Below are 13065 nucleotides of genomic sequence, written 5' to 3' on the forward strand. Positions count from 1 at the left end.
GTATCCAGCCCGCTAATGCTCTTGTTGCATATTATGTTATGGCTATTCTTGTCACTAAGTTGTGGGGTATGTCTTTGGTTTGTGCAGGCCTAGTGACTGATCTGAACTCTCACATTTTATATTTCTTTTGACTAGGTTGCTAATTTACTGATGACTTGTTCATATAATATAGACTATGGTAGTCACCAATAGAGATGAGCAGAGAAACCCACGATTTATCTGTTTTTACGCTACACTCGGCTTGTAATAAAACATCATAAGAATATCTAACAAAAGAATGGTTTTATTTTCTGGTGGTTTAAAGAAATATGGTTTCATTTTCATGGGACAACAGTACTTACTATTCCGCAATGGAAATTTATCCAAGTTGTGCGAAGACCTAGTTACAAAGCTAGCTCTCTGGAAATCTTTACTTACTGATAAAAATGATCTGAAGGGGAAAGAAAAAACAATTTCATGGGGTGTGGAAAGAAATGTACCAAAATAATCGAACTCCCAAGTATGACAGAAGTCGTGGCAGGGGGTGCACCAAGGGTCATTCAGCTAGAACTACTCGAAAAGCCTGTCTTTTCAGATGTCTTGCACCTGAACAACCAGAAAAGGCATACTTCCATGTCATAACCTCAAATTAAAAGGAGATATCCAATAAGTTAAAAAAATTAAAAAAATTTCGGTAGAAATACTGTGTGGGCATAGTGTTTTCCATCCAATAAAATGGCTAAAGCACGTAATAGTGTCCGGAACTGCGTGTAAGATACAGTAGGTTTCCTATTATGGGTCTTTCAGGCAATGAAAGAGTTGCTTCTTGCTAAAAGATGAATAGTTGTCAAACAAGGCAATAAACCTGTCGTGTATTATTTGAGACACGAGGGGAATTTTCAAACATCTATGCATTGGATTTCTGGTCCAACAATTCTAAAATTGTATTTTGAAAAATGAGATTATATTAAATTATTTATTACAATAATATGATAAAATAATAAAAAGGACGATGATTAAAAGGTTTATGCCTATGGTTGCTCCTGTATTTTACTAGTGCCATTAGATTGTCTAACTTGGACGACAAGTAGATCATGAAGCTCAATAATATGAAGTCCAAAGGACTCGCTTTTGTTTGAATTTGCAAAATCGATCTCTATGTCTCTATCTGCTGAGGTGAAACTTCTAACCTTGATAATCTCATAACATAGAGATTCTTTAGTTATAAGACTACTAAACAGTACTACTATAAAAAACTACAAGACATATCCCCTCATCCCTCCCCTTTAACTATAATATTGAGGAACCAACATAGAGATTCTTTAATTATGTGATGATTTTTTATTTTTATTTTTACCTTCAATTAATAATTATTGGATTCCGGTACTTTCTCTTTTGCCTCCTGGCTTTCTTCAAAATCCGTTCTGTCTCTTCCTTTGCCTCCTCGATCAAACACTTTCCTATGCCTTCCACAAGAAGCAGTTAGAATGAGAGCAAAGATAATAGTAACATCCTCACTGTAAACCAAACAAACTCGTACATCTGCTGTAAATCAAGGATTAAAAAACAGAAAACAGTAACATTCTCACTGTAAACCAATTATCAAGATGAATCTTACATCTACTGGCAATATGATTTGGAAAACTAGCGAAGATTTTGAAACCTTGATATCAATGTGTGCCAGGCGTAAAGACGGAAAAGAGCAGATATTTTTCTTTTCCGTCAGCTGTCTTAACTGTCACAACACGGCTCATCTCAATAAAGTAAACGCCACGCATATTATTGATTATTCTTTAAACTCTTTAATAAAAACAGAGCATCATGAGTGAAATGATTTTTGAGTCCACCTGACATGATCATCTGTTATTAAATATCAGTCACTAACCCTACTAGTTTTTAATAACGATATTTTTAAGTTTTTAATATGAGCCCTACTAGATTCAAATATAAATCTTGATAAAAATAATTTTAAAAATTGATGTGGTTAGATGCGATTCAGTTAGATCTATTTTATAATAAAAATAATTTTATAATCTAATAAACCAACAAGTCACACTGCTTGCAGTTTTATTTTATGAGATTTTTTTTTTGAACTAAACATTTATCTTTTAATATTTGTCTATATAACACTTAATCTTTTCGTACTTAGAATAATAGTATCTCAAAATAAAAGATGTGTAGTTAATCTAATCTTAAGAGTTGATAGTTCACTACCAACGGAAAATTTCATCAGCTAGTTGAGAATCATAAATGTTGCTATTTACTTTCATTAACCACCTGTTTCTTTTTCTTCAAGCAACCAGGAAAAACCTCCATCAATCTCCTCATCCGATTCAATGTTGATTCTACAACCTTTTTCCTGCATCATGTATTGCCAAGAAAATAGATCTGTATTTATTTCAAATGAGTAAGCACCAAGATTTTCATGCGGTACTAGAGGTAGAAGGTCACCTTCTGGTGTCTAGTATATTTTAACGAATGTACTCAACAGAACAAATATTGTCATGTCAATCATGTAGAAGATTCCGGTTTTAGCTAACATATCTCCACTGGAAAACATGCGGATTTTTCTGAAAAAAAAAAAAAGAGGAGGGGGGGAGGTACTAAAAAAATCACCTGCTTGAGGGAAACCACGTCTTGTTTCTGCACCTTGTTCGATGCCCCGTCCTTGGCATCCGCTTTTCCCGCTTTTACTGACTTCCAGCCTTCCGATTCCATCTTTGGAACTACATTAGCTTGCACACACAACTTTGGAGGCACTGCAAAACTAGAATAAGGAAAAGATTTGTAATCTCTTGGACGGCTTCACAAAACAACTAGACTAAAAAACTAAGTAAAGAACCAACATGTATGTCAAAGCAGATGGTATTGGAGAATTTTTCTTAAATAATAATAAAAGACAAATACTCATGAACTTTTCTTAAAAGGAAAATGCTGAAAAAGATCTTAATTCACAATCACATCGACGGTAAGTTTCAAACAAGCACTACTGCTACTGGTTGCATCAGACAAAGCAAAGCTCTAAAATGCAACGCCACGAATTTATTGCTTCCAAAAGATTGCTGTGCACATTCACATTAAATCCATTTTCTCTCACTTGGAAATGACTAAATATTTTATTGTCCTTCCAATTTCAGTCAACGGATTATTTTATATGATTCTATTTTTGGGTACAGAGCGAAAACAGAAAGAAAATCTTTCAAGATTCAATGGATTGCTCCGATTATGAATATTCAGGTATTACATTGTTTACCAGGGTCAATGGATGTAACTTGTCCAATTGAGCAGTACTAAAGGCAACAGAAATTAACAGAGTTGTACATACTTATTAGGGGGCTGTGCACGTCTCTGTGGAGTAGCACAGTGGGCGGTATCCTGCAGTGGAAAATGTAAGCGGATTTTTAAGAACATAAATTCAGATAGTGAGCAGTTAAAAAAAATGAGGCAAAAACAGAAAAAGCCAACAAGTCATCTCTCTAAGAAGAATGAAGCACCTCGGGTAGAAGGATGGACGACGTCAGATCTTTTGAGTCAGTAGTTTTCAGCCTGCAAGCTATTGACTGAGGACAAGTGACAAAAAAAGGCAACCAATGAGCTGAGAGGCATGGCGTTAACTATGATCTGAATATTGACTTGACCATATTTAGAAGATTAGGAAATTGCGAAGATTTGAGCATTTGTGTCCAGAAAAGAAATACAATTAGATGTGATAATTGCTTTAGTCAATAACAAGAAGCACAAAACGAATTATCTTTATAAGCCTTCAGTATCACACATATACCAGCGTTGTCTTCCTAAGAAAGACATGATACCTGCATTTCTTTGGTGAGAATGTTGCTGAGTTTATCTTGTAGTTTCAACATAGATGCTTCCATCTGCTGTCCAAAAGCTGACACCTGCAAGCAAATCTTCTGTAACTTGTCTTGATATGTCTCTTTGCTTAGCTGATCAGATATCATTCTAAAGCCCCCAGCAAGACTAGCCTTGACATCTTCTTGTCCCTCTTTCTGTTTACCATATTCGTTTAGGTTAGAAAAGGACACATGCATTGATATTTTAAACTAATAAGCGGGTCTACGTGGTAAGTAAACCAGGCCTTACCATTAACTGCAATAAGCTATCATGAAGAATGAGCTTCTGTCGTATGCTTTCCGCTGGATCAAAATTGAAAAAAAAAAAAAGATTTTTTTTTTATGGTTAATTATGTTCTACAACTGTTGAAATTGCACACAAACAGTCATAATCTACTCTGGTTTCTTTCGTTGATTGTTTGTCTGATTTCAAATCTCAGTCCTACCAAGCCAAATTTGAGCACATACATAACCGAATCCTTATCAAGCTCTCAAGTTCAGAAGCCATCAACTTCAAGTTTTATAAATAAAAGATGGATAAGTGCCAAACATTCAGAAAATCTGTCTGCCAAGCGAAAAAAGAGGAGATAAAAAAGATTTAAGTTCTTGGAACTAGATAAGATGCATTCATATTAGCGTCTCTAGTTTTTCTTCCAAACAAATAGATAACTGAAGGTGTTTATTAAATAGAGTAGGTTACTCACTGTCCAATGAAACTTCTTTCGTTCCTTTGTTTGCTTGCATGACATCACTCTGAACAGAATCCAAAATCATTCCTAATCTGCTTAGTGAAGTTTCTATCAATCCAATCCGATGTTCAAGTTCTTCACTAATCTGACCTGCTCAGGCAAACAAAAAATTCGGCAACTCATGCAAAGACATACATATGCATCATGCCATCATCATCCATGCAAGAACAAAAGCTTAATTGACATGCCTGCTGTTGCATAACTCTAAAGTAGGCACCGCCTTTTCCTTGCACGAGAATATCTCTCTTGCTCAAGAGATGGTGCAAAGTATAAACTCCAGAGTCAGAGGGTGCAATGTTATGCTTAAGATGAACATGGCCAAAGCCTATGATAGGCTGGAGTGGGACTTTCTTTTAGGAGTACTAGCTCATTTGGCTTTTCAGAGGAATGGAGGAGGCTTGTTTTTGAATGCATCACCTTTTCTTCTTTCTCAATTATGATGAATGCCACCCATCGAGGTTTTTTCAAGTCTTCTTGTGGAATCAGGCAAGGGGATCCCCTTTCTCCATATCTTTTTATTATTGTGGAGGAAGTGTTGAGTCGTTTGATTAATTGAGCCCATAATGAGGGTAAAATTGGGGCATTTAAACTTCAAAGTAGCTGTCAACTGATTTCACATCTCATGTACGCGGATGACTTAGTAATTTTTTAAAATGGATCTAAGAGCTCCCTAAAAGCTTGTGCTGAGGTTCTTAAGACTTGTGAAGAGATGTCGGGTCAAAAAGTTAACCAAGCCAAATCTGCCATATGCTTTCCAGCCCATGCCCCTGCTGCTAGGAAATCAATTGGGACTCAAGTGCTTGGGTTCCACGAGGCCAAATTCCCTTGCATTTATTGGGAGCTCAATTCACACAGGCAGGCTTACTGCTCGCCTCTTAGATCCACTTGTTATGAAGGTAGAGAAGAAGTTGGCTGGGTGGAAGGCTGCCCTTTTGTCCAATGGTGGAAGGTTAGCACTCATAAAATATGTACTGACTAGTTTGCCTATTCACTTACTCTCAGTTCTAAATGTGCCTAGTATTGTGATGAGTCATATCTCCAAAATCTTGGCTAATTTCTTATGGAGGAGTAAGGATGGGAAAAGCAAAAGGAAATGGCCCAAATGGGTGGCTTGGGATAGAATTTGCAAACCTGTGGATGAAGGTGGACTTGCAAACTGAAAAAAGCCTTGCACAAGAAGTTTGCATGGAAATTTCAACATGAAAAATCTCTGTGGTCTGATTTCTTTAGGCAGAAATACAACCGAAAAATCCTTTTTTCATTCTCCCTTCCCGCCATGACTCTAATCGGGAAATCAATATGAGGCCTTATCCCAAAAGTGAACAAGCACACTGGATGGATTCTCAAAAAAGGGAAGGTGTCTTTTTGGTATGATAATTGGCTGAGTTGTGGACCATTGGGGGAGCAGGTGGAATCTGTCTCTTGTCCTAATCTGCAGGTAGCTGACACTTGGTCAGAAAATGGATGGAATTTAGATATGCTAAAACAGATGATTGGGGTAGAGTTGATGGCCCAAATTAGCTCCAAACAAGTCTTTCGATCAGCGGAGCCAGACGACGATATGGAAGCCATCTTTAAATGGAATTTTCTCAACAAAAACGGCTTGGCCAGTGTCTAGACAAGTGGGGCAACAAGTAAGTTGGGCAAGATGGGTATGGCATAAACTGGTTCCCAACAAAATTTCTATATTTATGTGGGAAAGGTCTTTACAAGGCCTTCCAACTGATAGTCGCATTCAAAATGAATGTATCCTTGGCCTCAAAATGTAACTGTTGCTCAAGAGCGGCCTGTCTTAGACCATATTTTGGTTACAGGGGAAGTAGCCTCTGCTGTTTGGAGTTACTTTGCAATTTCATTGGGTCTAAACTGTAGGGTGATGAGAAGTTGGCATGAGATGGTTCTGTGGTGGTTCAACAAAGCATCGAATGTGTCCCAACTCAACTGTTTGATTGGCCTTCTTCCATCTACTATCAGCTGGGTATTATGGCTTAGAAGATGTAAAGTATGGAAAATAAATTGGAGACAGTGGAAGTCGAGTGTCACAAGATCAGGAGCCTTTTGGCTGAGAGAATGGGGACCGCTCACAATCCAAAGTACGGGAAAAAATCTGATGAACATGTTCTCCAACAGCTTGGAATTTCTATAGCTCCTACTGTAGTACCAAGAGCTAATATTCTAAGGTAGGCCAATCCGAATCCAGGCCTTGTGCAAATAAACATCGACGGTAGTTGCTTGGGTAACCCAGGGCAATGTGGTGGGGGTGGGGTTGTTCAAAGTGCAGAGGGTGATTTTATTGCAGGCTTTTCCAAGTCCTACGGGGAAGGAACCAATAATATGGCTGAAGTCCGTGCTCTTCTAGATGAACTAAAGCTATGTGAAAGGCTCCAAATCAACCAAGTGGAAGTGGAGACTGGCTCCATGCTAATATTGACGTGGTGGAAGAGTAAGGGGGAGGTACCATGGTCAATTTAAGAATATTGGGAGCCGGTCAAGAATTGGGCTAATGACGGAAGTTACTCTCCTCCAATATATTTTTATCGAGATCAACCAAGTGGCGGACTTCCTGGCAAAACAAGGGGCAAATGGCTGTGAGGGTGTTTTTTTGAGGAACTCTGATCTACCACGAGTTTTAGTTGGCATGTTGAGAATAAGACAAGTTGGGCCTACCGGTCCTTCGGCTTAAATGAGGTTTCTTATGTGTAGATAGTCCATAGATAGATTATAGTCTTACTTAACCCTTGACCTTGTCAAAGGGGTATGATGTTTCAATAGGGTTTTCCTCCACATAAGTGAGGTTTTTCATCAATAAAATTATTTTTCTCTTAAAATAAAAACATATTGATTATACCTAATCAATTCAAGATAATTCATTACGTTCACACTAATGAGTGACCTTACATCTATGATCTGGAACAGAAGCAGAACTCCATTTGCGGATTGGATTTGCCGAAGATCTTAAGATGAGCATTTGATTCTCTTCTCGTGAACAACTTGGTGGCGGCAAGAAAGAAATCTTCTTCACAGAGTTCTCTCGTTCTTGAGAACAGAATTTCTGCAAAGATTTAAGACCATAACTAACAGAGAAGTACAAATAATTAACACCATTTTTTGTGCCGAAGAAAAACAGAATAAGCAACTCAGAAAATATAGACTGCGGTTTTGATTGAATTTTGAAGTGCTCATCTCAAAAGCAAGCCAGTAGGTTAGTTAGGCAAAAAGGATTTCACAAACACATCCACTCTAGGAGAGAACCATTTTTTTCTAAGAAACGGTAGGCCTACAACGAAAATAATATTGAGAAACTTACAAACTGATATGGTACTTCTGATATACATTTTAATAAAGACTTTCACAATATGATATATGATATCGACCATGTTAGCTTTTGAAGTATCTTTTTGTGACTTTCTTTGCGGTCAAAGCATTTCTCAAATCTTTTAGCAAGCTAAAAATAGTTCAAACCTGATCATTTGTCAGAACCTCATTAAGAGAGTTTTGAGAGAGCTGGGAAAACATGCCATGCTGAGATGAAAGACCTTGCGACAATGATTGCTGCGATGATTGTGATTGAAGCTGTGACCCTTGCGGTCCAGTTGGCATGGAATTTGATCTTCTGCAGATCATTTCCAAAACAAAAGGCACATGTAAAAAAAAGACCGATGAGAGAAATTAACTTAGAGAGGTGCTGGAAGAGAAGGATCATTAAATAAAATAATACTCATAAAATTAAATGACATTGAGGCAGATAGATTAAGCCTCAGTTGAGAGGATATTTTAATCACATTGAATTCAAAAGAGCGATAATTCAAGATTAAAATAAATTCTGAATCTCTTAATTTTCCAGAAAATTATTTATACACAATATTTTTTACAATATATTTCATCACAATGTATTAAATGAGAGGTAATGTGTTGTGTGTAGGCAGTTCTGAGAATAGATTTATAAACAACTACAGATGCTGTTTCCCTCTCTTCGGCTTCTGAGAAAAACTGAGAACGAAAAAATAATAAATCGAAGTTGACTCGTTACTTTTAGTACAATTGGAATTCAAAGGTTTCCAAATTTGAACTTTAGTTTTTTCCTCCATTTTCTCAGCAACCAAATGGATACTTTCTGAAGATACGGAAAGCGCATTTTCTCATTCATATCTATATGACGAAGGAAATATAGAAGATTGAAAGAAATAATCTGTGCTTGTTTCTTTTGGATGCCGAGAAAACGGAGGAAAAGCAGAAGAGTATGAAACAAATTTTCGAGGAAGAGCAAAGATCGAGCTCAGGTTGAGGTTGAGTAAACCAAATAGTATTATTAAAGTCATTAACTGAAAAAAACTCAGGAATCTTGATAGAGAACTTCGATTTGATGTACATTTCCGACTTTTAAAGGAAAATTTGAACAACTTATGACGAGGAACAGCTTTATATTAGATTGGGAGTGCACTCAACCAAAATCCAGAGAGTTGGTTAAGCTGAATTGAGCAGAGATTTTCATGAATTACTGAAAATTCAAGCATTCAGGATTATCTCTGCCTTGGCATTTTACTCAGGTACCAAGCAAAGCATGTTGAGAAGGAGAATTCTAACCTCGAACGAGGAGGAAGGACCGAGATGGAGCTGAGATCACAAGCTTTGTTGATCTGCAGCTTCATTGGCTTTGATTCAGTGAGTTATCAAAGGCCCGATGAGAATCGAATTTTGCCGTTATTACTTGCTTGAAAACCCTAGGTAATCAGTGACAAGGTCGTCGTCGTCGAACTTTGAATTATGGCAAACGGTCTGAGTGCTTGGCTTTCGTCGAATGAGAGAGAACACTGGAGAGAGCTTTTAGAACCCTGCAGAAGAGTGTGTGGGAATCTAGACGGTTATATATTCAAAGCGTGGCGGGAAAAGGGACTTCAGAAACTGTTCGCTCTCGGGTTTGCGTTCTGGGCTCAACCCCCGTGTCCACAGATTTAGCAAATAAATTTAAGTTTTTTTTATTCAGTGTAAGTCCATATTTATGTGTCATGATAAAAAAAGATTATTTAATACAAAACGAAAAATAATATTTTAATCTATTTTGTTAATTTTAATGAAAATAATGATACATCTACTTTTATGATTTATTTTAATTAATTAATATAATATGCCATTCTATTAAAAATATATCTTATCTTTAATATTATAAAATACTTAAAAATTATCGTAAATAAATCATTTTGGTTTTAAACGATTTTGTCATTGATGTTGTTACTTGTGTGGGTCAAAACGACCTATCGTTGGCAGCTTGAGATTTGATATTTGCTAAAACGGACCGTCGTCATCCTCACCCCTGTACTTGCAATATCATACAGCAAGGAATGATAATCGTAGGCCTCAGAAACTGAAAGGTGCTTACTTGAAAATATTGATTACACAGAAATAAGATTTAAGAGTTTGACAGAAAGAGAGCTCACACACAATCTGGAAATCACCACTCACACACATCGTGATTAGGGAGAGACTAAATACAAGGAGGTAACTAAGAAAGAGAACTCCAGACGTTCGATCTGCGTAGCTATGGACATTTGGTCCTGTTGCCATGGGTGGTCATGTCAGTGTAGCATGCCCCGCACAACTCTCTGTTTCCTGAGGTCCCTGGTGGAACGCATTTGCACCTCACACAACAAGTCCCGCATGCCCTGTTGCACACGTTTGGCCTCGAATGAACACTGCACCTCTGCTTGCACAATCCTCCACAATCTGTAATCCCCCCAAGAAATGAACCACAAAAAAGCATTATTTTTATGTAGATCAAACTTAAATCTCTACTACACGGCAAAAACTCGCATAAAAAAGTGATCTTGCAGAGAGTGAGACTCACCCACTTCCTGCATGAGCCTTCTGTTTGCACCTTTTACAACAAGCTGAAAAAACAAATGCCAAACATGTGAATATTAATCGTAACTTTACTACGTTATTTAAACATTATTTTCTGAAAGAGAAATCATACTGGCAGGTCCAGATGAGGTAGCTCTTCTTCTATCTTGATATCAGAAGAAACCTGCATATATACACGAAGATCATCAGATATGGCTGATACTGGGAGTCTCTTTCAAGAAGAACCATTCATGAAATGAACATCATTATCCAATGCAATCCGGATTCTGTACCATTGTGAAGCAGAAGAGGAAGGCGCCGAAGAGAAAAATCCCACGCATTGTCATTATGAGAAGCACTGAGAAGGTAGATCAGTATCACACTTCTCGGTAGTCACCGCTGAATTGAAGGCTGCTGGCATTGCGTGCTCTTTATAGCCATTTCGATTGTGTCGATATTACTGAAGTGGTCACACTTTCTGCTTCTTATTACCATTAGGCCTGCCTGCCAGGTGGGGGACGCCTCGAGCTTTGGGTAAACCCAAATACTATGTATGTGCGACTGTGTCGTTGCTCTGGAGTGCGGTTGGTAAATGCTTCTGTAGGGCTAGTTGAGTTTGGTGTCGTGGATTGGTTGTGATTCGGTGTCAATCATTTTAAATAATATTATTTTATCTCATATATGATTACAAGATAAATAAACTAATTTGATAATAAAAAATAATAATAACATTATTCTTAGACAAAACTTATTAGATGGCTCAACATTTTCAAATCAATTCAATGCATCAAAGTTATCAAAAGGATATCATTTTAGTGATTGGATTGAATAAAGTCACTTTATTTGATAAAGTTTAAGCTAATTTAGATGAAGCAAAAAAATATCCTAAAATTAAATACATATAAGCAAATCATTTTAATAATTTTATTTATATTTTAGTTTATTATTAGATTTATCTTTAATAAATAAATTAAATATATAAAATATTTAATTGAATTTCTAATAAAATTTGAAGTTATATTACAAATTTATAAAGATTGCTTTCATATATCAATATATGTGTTAAGATAAATGGTTGTAAGAAGATAAGTACTATATCTATAAAAAAAAAATTTTAAAAAAAATTTATAAATTGATGTGATAAAATTTTTTTTTACGTAAAATAAACTTGACATGTCATAATAAATTATGTTAATTTATGAATTTATATTTATAAAATTTATTTGTAAATGAAGAATTTCTCTTGCCATAAATATTGCGCTTGTATTCGGATATTGATGACTGATGAATCAACTGTGGTTATGTATAAATACTTTTCAAACTAGCCAAACGCTTGAGATTATGAGAATAAACAAAAAATCTTCACAACCTCCTAACACCCTACACTTCACATTATTTTTAATTTTTATTATTATTTTTTATTAAATATTTATTATATAAATAATAAATAAATAATTTAAAATAATTTAAAAAGAATAAACTTAAAAAAAAAATTTTTAAAAATATTAAAAATTTAAAAAATTTAAAACAATATAGAGTGTGAAGTGTGGTGGAGATTGTGTAGCAATGTTCGAGAATAAATTTCACAGCATCTTTCACATATTTTCTAAACAACAAAAATTGAGTAATTTTCACCAAAAACAATTTCTTTTTCATGCCGAAACAAGTGTTATATTGATTTCAAATAGGTTTTTTTTCATATTTAGGGTAGTATTATTTTCAACTTTAGATTAATGTTTAAATCAGGAATAAATCCAAAAAATATCGCAAGCACGTTCGGGATTTATCCATTTTTAGTAAAAAAAAAAAACTATATTTATTCCAAGTGGTACTGCAATATAAACCTGCTGGCCTTGACCATGCCAAGGGTCCAAGTTAATGGCAGACAGCTGGACGATGGCCAAAAAACTGTTCACCACTCTCGAATGGCATGGCTGAGGGAAAGTCGGAGACAGGGTTAGGGTAAGGGGAATCGTTTGTTTTTACGTAAAAAAATAAATAAATAAATAAAATAAAAAAATAAAAAATAAAAATAAAATGAGATAAATGAAATGAAATGAAAAGAAAATTAAAAAATTAAAAAAATATTATTATAAAATATTTTTAATATTATTTTTATTTTAAAATTTAAATAAAATAAAATATTAATTTATTTTATATAAAAATTTTAAAAAAATATAATAATAAAATGAATAAAATAAAATAAAATAAGCTAAGAGATTGTATCGCAGTACCATCCGTATCAAAGTTTTCATGTCACGTGGCATTAAGCCGTAGCGTCATGATTGGCAGTCCTACCCGAGGTGGAAATATCTGAACCCACTCTCATCACGAGAGAGTCAGGACAAAAGAGCAAAAGCGGAGGAGATCGGATCGGATGGCCTGAACTGGCTGTGGGGGTAAGTTGTATTTTGTCGGGTAGCGGTCAGATTAACAAAACAGGGCCCACTTTTCCTGGGAGGAGGTACCCCTATGCTCAGTTTAAATAAGGGATCAGCCTTCCAGGCTGGCCTAGGGATGGAGGCCAGCTCATCATCCATCTGTCTCCCATCTTTTGAGATAACATTAACAGCTCAGAGAGCAGAGACCTTGGCCTCAGTCTCACTGTTTCTTTTTCTTTTAGGAAAGAAATATCCCACATCTTTCAT

The 13065-nt window shown here is 35.8% G+C and overlaps 2 protein-coding genes across 4 annotated transcripts; both read right to left on the minus strand.

The window, feature by feature from the left end:
- Window positions 1-286: 286 nt before the first annotated feature.
- LOC108999171 (putative recombination initiation defects 3) lies at window positions 287-9514 on the minus strand. 3 transcript variants are annotated; one of them, XM_035687800.1, is made up of 12 exons: window positions 9164-9514; window positions 8042-8192; window positions 7478-7631; window positions 4535-4669; window positions 4081-4133; window positions 3792-3986; window positions 3474-3539; window positions 3305-3354; window positions 2596-2746; window positions 2257-2338; window positions 1337-1434; window positions 287-585 (listed from the first exon to the last, which is right to left on the minus strand). In XM_035687800.1, exons 1-11 carry the CDS (start codon window positions 9226-9228, stop codon window positions 1343-1345), a joined length of 1194 nt encoding a protein of 397 aa, XP_035543693.1. In that variant the 5' UTR covers window positions 9229-9514; the 3' UTR covers window positions 287-585; window positions 1337-1342. The 3 variants fall into 3 exon arrangements, with proteins under 3 accessions (XP_035543693.1, XP_035543692.1, XP_018831521.1); XM_035687799.1 differs by having other exon boundaries at window positions 1337-1439; XM_018975976.2 differs by having other exon boundaries at window positions 1337-1445.
- A 414-nt stretch (window positions 9515-9928) lies between these two features.
- LOC108999174 (snakin-2-like) lies at window positions 9929-10834 on the minus strand. Its single transcript, XM_018975979.2, has 4 exons — window positions 10711-10834; window positions 10551-10601; window positions 10422-10464; window positions 9929-10300 (listed from the first exon to the last, which is right to left on the minus strand). Exons 1-4 carry the CDS (start codon window positions 10762-10764, stop codon window positions 10116-10118), a joined length of 333 nt encoding a protein of 110 aa, XP_018831524.1. The 5' UTR covers window positions 10765-10834; the 3' UTR covers window positions 9929-10115.
- Between the last annotated feature and the right edge of the window lie 2231 nt (window positions 10835-13065).

The sequence above is a fragment of the Juglans regia genome, chromosome 2 (genome assembly GCF_001411555.2).
Source record: "Juglans regia cultivar Chandler chromosome 2, Walnut 2.0, whole genome shotgun sequence".
Lineage (NCBI taxonomy): Eukaryota > Viridiplantae > Streptophyta > Magnoliopsida > Fagales > Juglandaceae > Juglans > Juglans regia.